Genomic DNA, 15,382 nt, shown 5'->3' with positions numbered 1-15,382 from the left:
CGGCGCGGCCCGCCCGCCCGCCGCAGGAAGCAGCCGGAGGATGTGCGGTAGCGCCGGGGGCCCGGCCGGCACGCCGTGACAGCCCGCCCCGGCACCGCGCTCGCCTCGCCCCGGCTGGCCGAGCCCCTCCCCGCGGAGGAAATATGTCCAAGATGCCGGCCAAGAAGAAGAGCTGCTTCCAGATCACCAGCGTGACCACGGCTCAGGTGGCCAGCAGCATCACCGAGGACACCGAGAGCCTGGACGACCCGGATGAGTCCCGCACCGAGGACGTGTCTTCTGAAATCTTTGATGTTTCCCGAGCCACCGACTACGGCCCCGAGGGTGTCTGCGAGCGGAGCTCTTCCGAGGAGACTCTCAACAACGTGGGCGAGGCCGAAACTCCTGGCAGCGTCTCTCCCAACCTCCTTTTGGACGGGCAGCTGGCTGTGGCTGTTGGTGGAGTAGCTGTGGCGCCGCCGGCTGTGGCCCCCAACGGAGGGGCTGTGCCTAAGAGTTCCTCTGTGCCCCTGCCAGCTGCTGCCCCTGGCACTGCTGTGGCAGGAGGCAGCAGTGCTCAAACCGCCTTGCCCTCCACAGGGCCTTCTGCATCTGCTGCTCCTGGGACGATGTCTCAGACGGTGGCTGCTGCGTGCAGCTCGCGCTTCAGGGTGATCAAGCTGGACCATGGTACAGGGGAGCCCTACAGGCGAGGACGATGGACGTGTATGGAGTATTATGACCGGGACTCGGATGGCGGTGGTGTCCTGGGCAGGACTGGAGACTGCATTAGGCACAGCAGCACCTTTGAGCAGGCTGCTCAAGAGAGGGACAGTGGCCTCGGTGCTACAGGAGGTTCCATCGTGGTCTCGACTCTGCCAGCGTCAGCCCATGGCCCCGATTCTATAGCTGACAGTTCCCTGACTGCTGTGTCACAGCTGCTCCAGACAGAGAAAATGAACCAGTCCTCTCTACAGCAACCTAGTTTTGTCATTGGGCAACAACAGCAGCCGCAACAACCCATAGGTGGGGCCATGCCTCAAAGTACTGCTCAGCCTATGTTTTCTGGGGCTTCGGTCGCAAATCAGCAAGTGATGGTGCCACAGCAGTCGCAGCCGCAGGTAACTACGCAGGGTGTTGCACAGGCTGGACCCAACGGGAAAGGCATGGCACCTCCGAGCGTGACAGTAGGGCAGCCGAGCATTCCTGTGGCACAGCAGCAGGTGCAGCAGGCGAACATACCGGTGACTCAGCCTCAACAATTTGCTTATTCTCAGTCCCAGATTCCACCAGTGCATCTACTGCCGACGCAGCCTTCTGGTCAGGCCGAATACATGCAGCACATGACAATTATGCAGTCTCAAGGAGCTATTCAACAGGCTACTACGGGCTCTGTTCCAAGTACTGTGGCTTCCAACCTTCCTGTGGGGCAGGTGACCGGCCAAAATCCCTCACCTGTGGGAGCGCCAGTGATGGGGGTGTCGGCGCAGCCCGGCGAAGCGGTCGGACAGGGCTCGGGATTAATGCAGAGTGGCCAGACACAAGCTAGTCAGGCTGCCGTTCCGCAACCAGGAGGTGTGGTGCAGCAAGGCATCGGACATACAGGGGTTGTGCAACAGAAATCTGTGACTCAGCATCAAATGGGTGGAAGCAGTCAAGTGTCCGGAATGCCTGGTGCTCCCCATGCTGTGGTCTCTGGAGTTCAGAACGTGCCTGCGGTTGTGCCCGGTACAAGCATGCCTAGTGTGTCTACCACCGCTTCTGTTACTATGCCAAATGTCCCTGTTACGCTGGTCCAGTCCCAGCTGACTAGCCACACTTCTGTCAGCAGAAGTACCGGCGTTGTCCAGCCACAGCACGTTGGACACTCGTTAATGCAAGGCACGCCTAATGTACCTGCGAATCTGCCACAGTCAAACCTCGGACAGTTTCAGACTCAAGCTCAATCCTTAGTAGGCCAGATTGATGATACTAGAAGAAAATCGGAACCCCTACCTCAGCCACCACTTTCTCTTATAGCTGAAAATAAACCTCTTGTGAAGCCTCCCATTCCAGACGCTCTAGCAAATCCTCTTCAGTTACCTGCAAGTACTCCTATGAACAGTCTTGCCAGCTCTGTGTTTGGCATATCTATTCCTGTTGATGGTGATGAAGACAGGTATGAGTTATTTTATAATGCCATAAAAATACCTTTTCTTAAGGGGAAAAAAAAATACCTTTCAAGTTATTTTTGACCGCTTTTCTTTCAAGTGGTTCTTGTAAGTTCATATTTTCAAAAAGTCATACTGAAATTTACCTGGGCTGCTACTTATTTTTTTTTTTGAGTATGAAGCATAGCAAGTGTTTAGGCAAGTAGAGAACTGTACTTGTTCTCAGGCGGTGAGTGTGATTGCTTTTCTCACAAAACAGGACAGAAAGTTGCCTTAAGAAAGCAGGCTTAATTTGTGCTTAATGCACAAATAACGTGACCTCTTCCTGATCAAAGACTGAAACTGTCCCTCTGCACCCAGTTGCTCAGTATGTTCTCTCCTTTCCCCTGAGTGCATCATAAAACACTCTAATGGCAGCCAGGTTAAAATGGGTTTATCAACACCACTATATTGCAGTGTCATTCAGAATAGGAGTGTAGTCCTATCTCAGGGCCATCAGGTGAGGTATCTTGGAAAGCTTGAAGGCTTATAATGCAGATCCTTGATTTTTATCTGCTGTTGAGTTTGCACTTTATAGTATCGGTTGGTAAGGAAGGTACTTGCATCTGCATATGAATTTGTATCTTTTTACACAGTGAAAGCTCTACAGGCAATTGTCCTTTGTGCTGGAAAAAACCTGGACAGGACTGACTTGGGCAAAGATGTGGGCACAGTGGAAAGTATAACCTTAAAATGAGTTTTCTTTATAGGAAAGTAATTTAGAAGTATTAGTTGTAACACAGGTGTGTAGTATGAGCAGAGTGATCGAAGGGCCTGAGAGGTAGCAGGATGTGACTTACTCCCTTAGACTGGTTAGGCTGCTCTGAAAGGTAGTGTGATGGCTAACACTATTCTTAATTGTCTTCTCCAAGAGAAGATTTTCAGGGAAAGCAACATTTGAGCAGTAAATAGTGTGATTAATACCAACAGTAAACGTTATTGCAGCTTGGAGGAATGAAACACGTGTGGGTTGTACGTATTTGGATTTTTTGAAGTAGGAGTGACACCATTATAAGAAGGTCTGGTGTGCTGAATTATCCTGTAAGCCTTCCCTCACCGTGGGAGAGGATCAGACTTTTAAGATAACAAAGTCAGTGTAGCTCGGTGCGCCTTTTAGGAAAGCAGGTCTGTGTGTGGGGTTAGAGTGCAGTGGATGGAGAAGGCACTTCAAAGACAAATTAGTGTTTGGAGAGTTAAATCCGCAGTAATGCAGGCCTTGTGCTCACTGGAGCTGTGAGTAACGCTGCGTTTGAGATACTAACTCTGCTAATGCCTTTATGCAGGGAAAAGCTGTTTTTTGGAGAGTTGTGCTAGTTCTGATTAAAGCAGTAAAGTAACTTAGAAGAAAAAGTTAAACAGTTAAAATTTTCTAGCAGTTGTGCCTACCTTAAGAGGATTGCTGGCCCCGCTGACAGACTCTTCTTTGTGCAAATAAGGTTAGATTTCAAGCTGGTAAGTTTTTTTCATAGCTCAGTATATTACCAGATGATTTGTCTTGTGTTTAATCATTCTGATGATTAAGGAGTCAGAAAGGAAGGAATTTCGTTTTGCTTCTAATACTTAATATTTATATAAATTGTACTAACAGACATGATTATCTGTGACAAATGAATCACTTTATATAACGATAAGGAAGAACTTGTCCTACTTATGCAAACCTGTAGGCTGCTAACTTTGTGTCGCATGCCGAGTTCTTGGTGCTCTTACCCTGAACAATGATTTTTAAAGTTATTTTCCAGTTTTGTCTTTGAACTTGAGCCACGTTGCAGCATCGCTTCACGTGTTCTTTTCTAAAGAAACGTTTTCAGAAACTTGGCTATGAGAACTATGAGTAAGAAATAGGAACGGACTCTGCAGAGTGCTCTTTTTGACGTGCCACATGATGATGTTCAGTAGAGAAACTAACTTGTGGTTATCTGAAAAGAAATGTGTACTTCTCGGTTGTCCGCTTCTGCACTGGGTGATAAAACCTTGTCGTTTGCTGGGGTGAAACACTAAGCAAGGAGCTACATGGTACGCGAGAGTCTCTCCTGGCTTGAAATAGCTTTCTTTAGTAGCAATGTCAATAAGCAATAGAAGCTTACTTTAACAGGCCTAGACTTCATACAAAGCAGGAGATACGTACAGAGCTAATAGATCTAAGTAGCCTAAAGAGCCTAAGTAGCCCTCAAACAGTAGCCTTACTTCTCCTAGTTTCAGACAGAAAAGAGAAAATAAAAACCTAGCGGCTTCTTAAAGCTGTTTTACCACTTTGTTTTTATTTGGTTTACTCATTGAGAAGGCCTTATTATAAAACTGTTTCTTACTTGTCTGCTCTTCTCTTCTTGCTCCTACTTTTTTCCTTTTTCCAGCCATTTAAATTGCACCACTACTCTCATGGGCTTATGCCCAGCTGCTTTATCTACTGAAATCAGTGGTGAAACAGTTAATGAAGACCTTCAAGTGTCATTAATAGGTGGAGGGTTGACACTCTGATAAAGCTAATAGGGCGCAAAGGGAATTCACACATCATGAGTCACTGTTTCAGGCTGCCTGCAGGTTCAGGAAGTTAACGCTTGGTTTTGTTTAGAGAGTTTACTTTGTGATTGTAAGTGCTAGAAATTTGTGGAAAGTGTTTTTCTCTTTTATCTTGATATTAATGTGTAACATGCCTGCCTGTGAATTGACCCCCCCCTCTTCCTGGCTATCTACACTTCTTCTGACACCTTCAATTATATTTAAATATTTGTACATACTCAAAGCTTAACAAACTCACATAGATTATTCTCATATAGTCATGTTCTAAAATAGTGATTCATCAAGGAATACCACATAGCTCTAAATATCCTGGATTTATCTAGTAAGTCACTCACCATTCTGTATATGAAGAGCAACTGTTCTAGAGGTGAAATAGCTTAGGGTGGAAGAAATACAGTAAGTGTTAGACAAAGGCCAGGTATAAAAAAACTGGTCAGTTCTTATCTTTCTGAAAAAAGTTATTTGCATTATTCCTATTTTATGGTCTGCTGTTTTAAATCAAAATACATCTGAGATAGAGGTGAAGGTGTAAGAATATATAGCTTGATATAGAGATAGATGTGTAGAACTATGTATCTATAGATGAAGAACTGACTTTTTTGCAAGACCTTGTCTGAAAATCTTTCATTTCCTGTTCTGATACTCCAGTACACTTTTACAGTCGTCTAGACAAAACTATATGTTCTTGTATTGACCTGATGAATAATGAATAATAATAATCAAGAAATCTTATTGGGGGAGAGGGAGGAAGAGAGGGTAGGTAGGTGGTCGAAAAGAATTTAAAAAAAAAAAAAAAGCCTTTGCATGTCACACGTTCCATTAAAACGCAAGGCTGTTTTTTTTTCAGTTGATGTGTCTATATTGCTAAGCTCTTAAAAAGAGAAATATGTTCTGTGGAAGTTATGAAAAATCTACAGCATAACATAGTTTTAATTTCTTTTCCTCTCTAAATGTGGCTACGAGTAAACTTTAACAGTGTTCAAGGATGGAGGAAGTAGTACTCTGAGGCAGATGTGAATATTGCAATCCACTTTGAATTTGGAGTCTGACAAATACTATAAAAACAGAAGTAGAACTGGATCTCCAGATTGCCGTGAGTCCTCATTTGCTGGACTGTAGCAGCAGTGGGGAGGGCAGTTAGAGCACCTGCCAGGATTTTGGGATCTGGGTACATCAGTTTCTCTACTGCCTTTATGCCACTGTGTACACAAACTCGTAGTTGACAAGCATAATATTCCAGCTGGCTTAATAACTTTATTTTGGCTCTTGGTGGAAAAGAAATATGTTGCCTCTGTTAAAAGAATGTTACTGAGAAAGCTTGTTCAAACCTCCTACATGTTTGGCAGACTTTTGGGGCAAAATATTACGAGGCATGTTGGAAAAGGAGCGGAGTATAGATCATTGTCCAGAGATAGCTGACCAGCTTGAACTGTGCAGGCTGTATTCCAGGGACGCTAATGAATGGCTGCGATTGTCAACTGTCAACTGCAGCAGCTAAACTGCTGAAAACCTGATTGTGCAGACCTCTTCACAGCGTGTATCTCTCAGCTCAGCTAAATCACATATTTGTATAGTGTACTAACTGTTGATAAAACTGAGTTCTTGAGACCATGTTCATAATATAAGGACCAAACTAGGCATGGGCATTAATATAACTTCGATAAAGATTTTCCTTATGTATTGCCTTAGATGCAAATTTTATTGTATTCCTAAAGAAAAAGGGAAGTATTCTGTAAATATGTACCAGAAAGCAATACTTGAATTGCTTTGTTATTGAATACTGTCCCTTTCTTCACTTTGCTCATAAACTTACTAGAGATTTGAACTCTACTGCAGCTGCAGACCTGGATGTTTTTAGCTCTCCTGAAGGATTGTGTTTATAGAAGGGGTGTTTGTAGAAGCAGGTGAGAATGAAACATGGACAGACGTGCCCCAAAGTCATGGGTGCCTGCAGTTTGACAGCCAGAACTCCAGCATTTGAAAAACAGTTGAGAGAGGACTTCCAAGGTGAACTTTGCAGTTGGTGGGATCAAAAGATGGTTAATGCAAACAAAACTCCAATTAGTTGTGTCCACTTTTTGCTGTACTTTCTACAAAAAAAAATTAACTAAGGTAACCCCAGCACCACACCAATTTCTAGATTATGGAAAGCCTATCCTGCCACGCGTTCAGTTTTTGAATGTTACAGCGTATCTGAACAGAAAAATGCTGTTGCTCATTTGACAGAGCTGTTTCCCAGTTTAAACAGTCAAATGCCTTTGTTAAGGAGGAGTCAATACATGCCTAAAATGAATGAGCTGTAAATGGTTGAGATAAGTATTTTCCCCCCTTTCCTCCTTTAAACAACTGAAAGAAATTAAAAATGTGAAACAGTTGAATTTATTTTAAAGACTGCAGTGTACCAGCTCTGACATAAATGGTTCTCTGTACCTCATACTCCTAAGTATTCTGCTCAGCTGCTGTGGGTTAAGTTTTTTTCTGGTCCCCTATAGAGTGCAAAGAGTGCATGTGTTCCATAGTCAGCTTATTTCTGAATGCTGTCTTGTATGCTAGAAATAACAGCATACATTTCATGGAAGCTTTTTTAAACTTCTTGTTAAAAGCTGAATATTCAAGTATTTAGTTTTTTTGAGCTGGCAGGACTACCAAACTGCTATCAAACTACTGAAGAGCTGAAATTTCTCTCAGGCTGTGGATTTTTACAGGAGGTGCTGATAATCTTTATGATTTCAGATGACACTATAGTAAAAAAGAATTGTTCCCTGTTACCGTACTGGATATTTGAATATCTGCCTGTTGGCTATATATTAATTTTTCGGTTTTAAAGCTGGTGATTAGAAGCTTCTGTTGCTCATGGAAAATGCAAACCTTAATTGTGCTTTCTGTATGTCAGCAAAGATTCCATAAGAGACTTCTGTGAGACTTGTCCTGCTAAAGTACAACTGGTTTAGTTCTATTAGATAAATCTAGATTGTCAGCCACAGGTGTCTGCTTTTATTCCTATATTTGACAAAGTGTAAAGACAGAAGTATTTATAGTAACTGCTAAAGCTACTGTCTTCTGAGAAGGTTCTCCAGACGTAAAAGGTCACTTGAAGTGCAGTATAAGGTTGTATCTTAATTCCTCTTCTTGAAAATTCCTCTATGTTTAACCTTCATGCTTTATAAATACAAATGTGTATCGAGTGCTAGTAAATTCTTTGCGTTATGGGATAATCTATTTTTACTCATGCAGGGCAGGTGGGTTACTCGGACACATAAAGTACAGCTGGATGCTTGTCTTAATTTTTTTTTTTTGTTGTCATGCAAAATAAAATTATTCCAAGACCTTTTTTGTATATATCTATTTTCCCTTTGAAGCTAGGAATAGTGCATTTCTATCAGGACAGCCCGCCTGAGTGCTTTTAACAGTGCAGAGAGAAGGTAGAAGTATTAGTACCATATGGAGGTGTCAGTTGTCTATCACAATGACAGCTGCTGTGGTTGTCCAGCACTCATTAAAGATTGCAAACAGAAATAGGGTTCTGTGTCAATAGCAGAAACCAGTTACAGAATTGCAGACTGGTTGAGATTGGAAGGGGTTCATCTGGTCCACCCAGAGCCTGTTGCCCAGGACCATGTCCAGGTGGCTTTTGAATATCTCCAAGGATGGAGGTTCTACCACCTCACTGGGCAACCTGTGCCAGTACTGGGTCTGGTTTCAATGAAATATCTGAAGATTTTGTATCCCTCTAGAGCAAGTTTAACTTGTCTGGTTTATTGGAGGATGGAGTGATCAAAAATAAGGGTTAAAAAAAATCCCTGCTTGCTTCTCTGTCGAGTTATTTCAGCTATTTTTGTAAGGGTGTAGATGACAACTCCTGGGAATGTCTCCTATGTAGAACACTGTTTGGTGGCTGCAAGGACCATAAATACCTTGACCAACCCTACAAATGCCTCTTCAAAAATACTGTTTCTTTAAGCCAAGTGGTAAGCTCTCATACTAACAGTGCTTTAGTTAGAACTTTAGCTGGGTGCAGACTGGTGTGGAACTTGAAGAGTTGCAAAGAACCTGTAAATGGTGTGGAAAGGCGGACATATATATATTTATAATATACTATGTAATAAACCATGCTGTACATGGTCTAGGTTCTAGTACCTTTTTAAAAAACTAAATACTTCATTTAAAATGCTTGCTAAGAGATGTTTTCTTGACCAATGTCACATAAATAAGGACAGATGGGATTTGGCTGAGCGTGTTCAAATCTGGTTTTTTTGACTTGCTTTTTTTCCCCCCAGATAAATATTGAAATACTTTGTTGTCAGAAAACCAGGAACCACTTGTATTTATAGATAACTGAAATATCTGAAACTGCTGTACTGGAACTTAGTGGGGAAAAAAACAATCTCATTTTTGGGCTGTTTTCTTTGACTACTCAAGCCCGCTGTTCCACTATGCAAGGCCACTTTTACCAGTAATCACAAGCAGCTTCTTTATCATGAGTAGGTTTGAGCAAATCTGGTTTTGTGGGCAGAGCAGGCAGTAGGAGCCTAATCCTCTGCAATAGCATGTTCATACATGTTAATAAATGCCTTTTTCTTTACTAGCCAAGTTGTGTAAAAGTAAGTATTTTTAAGAGTTTTGACATTTCTTCCAGATTTTTCTACGTCTAATGCAACACTAGCAAATGTGGATCTTTTTAATGCAGAATTACAGATGTTACGTTGTTTTTTACAACCTCCTTTCATCCAGTGTATTAGGGTCTGCTTTTTAAATGCATTTCATGCTTGCTATTTTGAATGGGATAATTTACAAGAGACTAATATGGCATAGTGATGTTAACTGGCAAATTACAATAGATGCTGAGGGACTCTGAGGTTAAGTTCAAGATGTTTGGTAAGACCATGTAAGTTATTTTTAAGAATTCCCTTTTTTTTTTTTTTTTTTTTTTTTCGTGTATTAGGGTCTGCTTTTTAAATGCATTTCATGCTTGCTATTTTGAATGGGATAATTTACAAGAGACTAATATGGCATAGTGATGTTAACTGGCAAATTACAATAGATGCTGAGGGACTCTGAGGTTAAGTTCAAGATGTTTGGTAAGACCATGTAAGTTATTTTTAAGAATTCCTTTTTTTTTTTTTTTTTTTTTGTTTCACCATGTCTTAATTCATCCAAACATAGTTGATGGGTCTTTCTGTGGCTTTTCTTGAAAGCTACTTAATAGTGGCAAGAATCCGTGACTGGGTTACGCAAAGACTCTCTGGATTGTCATTAAGTTTATCAACTTCAAATATAGTTGGTTCTCTTTGAAGAAGTTATCTACTGTGGTTTTTTTCCTTGAAGCAAAGCTGTGTATCATGTGAACTACATTGTCTTGTATCCTCCCTACAAGAACTAAAGGTTAATTTTACCCAGTGAGAAGACAAGTCATTAATGTGAGAAATCTTACACTTGTTTTGTGTTTTGATTTGAGAGCAGAATCGCTCAGATCAGTCCTTACACAGTCTGAGAGATGATGTAATTAAAATTCAGCCTGACTGACAACCATGACAGGCTTCACAAAACAGCCTTGCTTTATTAGCAGGCAATGTTTAATGAGTGTATCCATGACAATGCAGTCTGCAGGGAGGAAGAGCAGAAGAGTGTTGGTTACGTGGCTCGAACAGAATTACTTAGGAGTGAACCAAGCACACTGAGCCTGCCTTTGGAAGGTATGAAGACAGGATGTAGAGGGTGGAAAAGATCATTAGCAAGTCCTGAACAGCCTTAAATCTGTTGGGATTACAGGGTGGTCTACTATACAGGGCTCCTGAGGTTTGCGGACTAATTTCTGTGGCCTAAGAGAATTGGACCCTGGAGTTTGGAGTTGCAGCTGCTGAAATCAGAAAGGAGGAGGAATTTTGAAGATGAGCACTCATTCTTTCCATTATTAGTATCAAATAGTCATATCAGAATTTATTATTTGAACTCTTCAGCAAAGCTCCTTCAGAAGTACCTAATTATTATTACGTAACACAGGTAATTTATTTGAATTTATGAAGTTGTTACTGACTGCTGTTATTTAGTTACACCTAAAGGCAAGGTGCTACTTTTATTGATCCAAGGCTGTGTGAACAGTAAACATATCTTACTGGCCTCACTGAATTTGGCCAGTATACATAAACTCTAACTCTCTCTTTATAGAAACTTGGATTCACGCTTTTAAAGGGTGTAATAAAATCAAGGGGAATGTCTCATTTTTCATATTCCTGTGTTCTACTGATTTAGTGTCTACCAGGGACTGGGAAGGCAGAAACTACAAAGTGATGTTAATCAGAGAAGGCTTTGAATTACTAGTAGCAAAAGTTGGTAGACTTCAGTGCAGAACTAGGTACAGCTCCACCTGAAACGTTTAGGCTGGTTAGCTTCTGTATAGCAAATCTTTATGCATAGTGTCTGTGCTAAAGAATGTTTGTACTAGCTGCTCTCTGGAGTGGAGAGTAGAAGAAACTATCCTGATTTTACAGCTGGGAACCTTATATTTGCAGAATACTGAATTATTGTAACCTGTTAAGTGAGTTTGGATTTAATATTGTGTCCAAAAACTTCTTGATTTATTTAGATCAGATTTTCATAGTCAATAGTCAAATCCTTTTTAAAAAAAACCAAACCCAAACTTGCTGCTATTTTATTAGATGATAATAATGTGTAGAAGAGAAGCTAAGTCACCTTTTATCTCATAAATCAGTCACCTCAGGTGTGTCAGTTGAGTAATGGTTTAAAATGGTGTAGTGCATCTGCTTTAACTTGGTACAAGGCTGTTAAAGGCTTCGAGTATATTCTTAAAATGCAGTGGTGAGCCAAGTATAAAAGTGCTTTCTGCAGCTAGTGCTGGGACAAGAGAAGTTGTTGGCATCTCTTCTGTATAACTGAGGAGCATGGTTGCCCTCAGGTGAGGGCACATGGTGATGGCAGTGGCTGCTCCTTGCTCAGGGTGGGCTGGAACACCTGTGAAGCTTCTAACTGTTGCTCACTAAATACTCAGATCATTCGCTACATCTGCCTGGTCTGACCCTTATTAATGTTGATCTAACCTGCTCTGTCCATCCTGTATTCTCGTTACCAGTTTTTGTGGTTTTATTCTTTTCCCAAGCATTCATAGGGACTGAAAAATGTTACCAGTATCTTTTCCAGAGAGTCAAGCCCCCAGGGCAGGGGAGAGCTGATGCCAGCATCTCACCAGAGCAAGCCTGTGACCAGTGAAATGCCTTTGCTGGACTTGCTTACCCTGTGAGCTTGAGACAGTTGCCTCTCATTCACTTCTCCTTAGAGACTTCCAGTCAATGCAGAAAGTGGTCTTTCCAAAATCCACTTTTGAGGGCAAGGCAAAGAAAGTACAGGCTACTGCTCTGCTCCTTGCTACGGAAAGGAGGATGCAACTCTGGTAGCAAAGTCTAGTTCTTTCTGGTCTGGTACTTGAAATCCAAATATCAGGATTTTGAGATGCAGCTAGTTGAAATGTAGCTGCTGATGTCAGACTTTCCTGTCTTATTCCAGGTGATGTGTAATTCTTTGGTTCTCTCAGTAAATTTACCTGAAGATGATTTTCATTGTTTCTGAAAGGATTGGGAGGGAGTGTGTAGTTTGTTTGAAAGCAGCAGAAGCTGAGTGCTGGTGCTGCTGGCACTGTCTTGCTAATTATGACCTACATGTTCTTTCACCTCCTTCCTCTTGACTTCAGTTATAAAACTGCTGTTAAGCATGTCCTGGTTTGGTGATTTTTAGCACTTAAATTTGTGTATGTCTTGATTTTTACCATGGCAATCAGGTCCATGCAATATGCTTTTTCTCCACTGCCACAATATTTTCATTTAGAAGTAACTCATGAAACCCCTCTTTCAAGTCCATCAGGATGGTTGAGAGCCACTGTCCCCGAAACTGTCGTGCAGACTGCCAATTGAGTCAGCCTGTCCTGTCACCTGTAGCTAGAACACACTTAAAATTGAAAGTAACAGCATCTAATTCTTACTAGTTTTTCAGGGCATGTAGTTCAAGTATAATGGCTTTAAGGAACTATGTGATCAGAATATGCAATTAAATGCAAAAATTAAGAGCTTTAATCTTGAGATTTTTTTTGTCATTAATTCCACATCATCTTCCCCACGTTTAGTCTTTGTCAGTTCTCTCCTACAAAGCTATGTACTCCAGCTACTCTGTTTTGTAGGTGGAGTCTTAGGAAATAAAGCTGATTCAGAGTTGCAATTGATTTAAATAGAAGGCGATATAAATAAAGTGAAATCTCTTTGAAAAGAAGAGAGATGAAGAAGGAACTGTTACTAGTGTAAACATAATCTTGAAATGCCACAAACTTTACTGAGAGTTTCCTGATAAGCTATGGTCAAGCGATTGCAAAAACCCTAAATAAACCACCCCAAGTGTTTTAATTTGGAGATCAACTGTAATCAGTCTTCACTGGAGGTCATGGCTGGTAACCTAGTTAAACGCAGGCTTTTACTGGTGCTCAGTAAGACATAACTAAAAACTAACTTGGGTTTGAAATGCTTCTGGGTAATAATGCATCTGATATTTCATAAACTTTAAAAACTACAGAGGGATTAATTTGTTGTCATTTAGTGCACATCAAATTGGGCAGTTGATCACTCAAGCTTTTCTTTATGCCTTGTTGATTACCGTAGTAAAAACACATCCATGTATGTTGATAATTCTCCTAAGTTCAGACTGTGTGTTTACCATCAGGTTTCTTGATGTTAAATCATAATTCTGGTGTTGCATAAAAGCTAAATACTTTTATTGCTGACCTCATCTTTAGGCTATTTTTGAGTCACTTCTTTCTCAAAGTGGTTAGCTCACTTTTGGCACAGTAGAAATAATGTAGATATACAAGTAACATGCTAGCATCTTTGATAAATGTGGCTGAAGAACAGTCTTATTTACAGGCATCTTGTCAGGCTCCTACAGCTTTCTACCCAAAGGACAGGACGCTAGAAGCTTGCTGTTGAATTCCCAGTCCATTGGTGCATCACTGTATGGTTAATGACCTTATTTCTAAGACTGGGTGTGAGAACAAGTTTTTTTCTCCTTTGCAGAATATTTTAAACTATATGAAGCCTGTAAGTGCCTCTCTCATTGCTTTTAGTGATTCTGATTACTGGGAAAAAAAATTGGAATATGACATGTCTTCTAGTGGGCTTACCTGGACTTCAGTAGGCTTAGATCCTTCTGGAGAGTTGGTATCCAAAACTGGCCATAAAATCTAAGTTCAGAGCTCAGAAGGGCAGAATAAAACAAGACTTCCGTTGGTATGTGTACATCCCCTGTAAGAGTATTGCTAGTTTGACACCTCTGCAAGATTTTTATTTTTTACCTTCTTTTTAGATTCTCTTCTATGGAATTGCAGTCAGCTACTCATTCCATGTTTTGTACCTGTGCAGCTGATTATTGCTACCAGAGCATAGTACTTCATGCTTATCCTTATTGAATTGCATCCTTTTCATTTCAGACCATTGCTCCAATTGGGCAAGATCTTCCTGAATTCTATTCCTGCTCTCCAGGGTGCTTGCAGATCATCTGCAGGTACCAAGATAGTCTGTACTCCACTGCCCAAGTCATGGATTAGAGTATCCTGTAGTGCACTCGGAGGAGACCCCTGGAGACCTCTGTTTGATGCGTCTTTCCACCGAACCATTGGAGAACCACATGCACAGAGTAGTTGTCAGTGGTGGACCCACTTTGTATAAACCATGTTCTTACTTACAAAAATGTCATGCAAGATGGCATTAAAAGCTCTACTAATGTTATAGTGTGGTCACATCTTCTGTGTTCTCTCTATATAAGATCTAATAATTTTTCTCGGAAGGGATTTTTGTCTGACATGAGCTTCTGAAAAGGCCATCTGTGTTGGCTTGCTGCTCTCTAAGTAATAATAAATAGGTGGTTCTGCTTTTCTTTGGTTTTCCTCTGAGGTATTGACCTGTTATTTTCATGTTCTTCAAAGACAGGTGCTTAGGCCCTTTTAATCTTTAGGATCATTCCTGTTCTCAAAGTTAATAAAAATAATAGTCGGTGATATTGAGAGAGAGAGAGAACTGTCTGAGGTGGTCAGGTGGGAATTTTTTGTTTTGCCACCTTTTAGGAAGGCAAAGCATGGTATTCTTCGTATAGTCTCCTCTTGTTGCCCTTAATTGCTGATGTTGGTCAGTAGTTTGAAGACTGAAACATAGCTTCAGCTGTATCTTGAACAAGGATGTTAGTATTCCCCCTTCAAAGGTAGAAGCTGGAAAAAAGGCATCTGTTCAGCAGCCTCTGTATGCCAAGCTGGTACCCAGCACTTCCAAAGCCAGTATCGTCATTTAAACTAAAAGGCATTTATCTGTATATTTGAAAACTTGCCAGCTTTCATGGGCATGGTTTCTAGCAAAGCAGAGCTGTCTAGAATAAAGTTTGTATTTGGCATATGTTTGTCCTGATTAATGGCAGTGGGAGGATACTCCTTTGAATATGAGGTGAGGCTTTGGATGTGATTTACACTTCCCTTTTAAAGGGACAGCTTGAAGTTTCAAGTAATCAGAGAACTGACAGAATTCTCGTCCTCTAAATTTAGATGAAACTTCTGTTGCTTGAAAACTGTTGTTAGAAGCTGTAGAATCAGAGTGTGTTGTGAATATTGAGCGTTTTGTTGTGTTTGTGAGCTTTTAAAGGAAATGAATATGGTATGT

At 41.3% G+C, this 15,382-nt stretch overlaps 1 protein-coding gene across 7 annotated transcripts in view; it reads left to right on the top strand.

Moving 5' to 3' along the window:
• The first annotated feature begins 6 nt into the window (after positions 1-6).
• The window catches only part of TSC22D2 (TSC22 domain family member 2), a 29,768-nt gene continuing 14,392 nt past the window's right edge, over positions 7-15,382 (top strand). For 3 of the 7 annotated variants that reach the window (XR_001412493.1, XM_014945987.1, XM_014945984.1), the window contains exons 1-2: positions 7-2,137; positions 14,167-14,372. Coding sequence is in view for 6 of the 7 variants with exons in the window: in XM_014945987.1 (XP_014801473.1) it covers positions 144-2,137; positions 14,167-14,372 (2,200 nt within the window). In the remaining variant the exon portion in view is untranslated. Of the gene's footprint in view, positions 2,138-14,166; positions 14,379-15,382 lie in introns of all 7 variants that reach the window. The other 4 variants (XM_014945985.1, XM_014945983.1, XM_014945988.1 and 1 more) reach the window with 2 other exon arrangements.

Source organism: Calidris pugnax, unplaced genomic scaffold (genome assembly GCF_001431845.1).
Source record: "Calidris pugnax isolate Ruff unplaced genomic scaffold, ASM143184v1 scaffold111, whole genome shotgun sequence".
NCBI lineage: Eukaryota > Metazoa > Chordata > Aves > Charadriiformes > Scolopacidae > Calidris > Calidris pugnax.
This window is presented reverse-complemented; position numbering and strand designations above follow the sequence as displayed.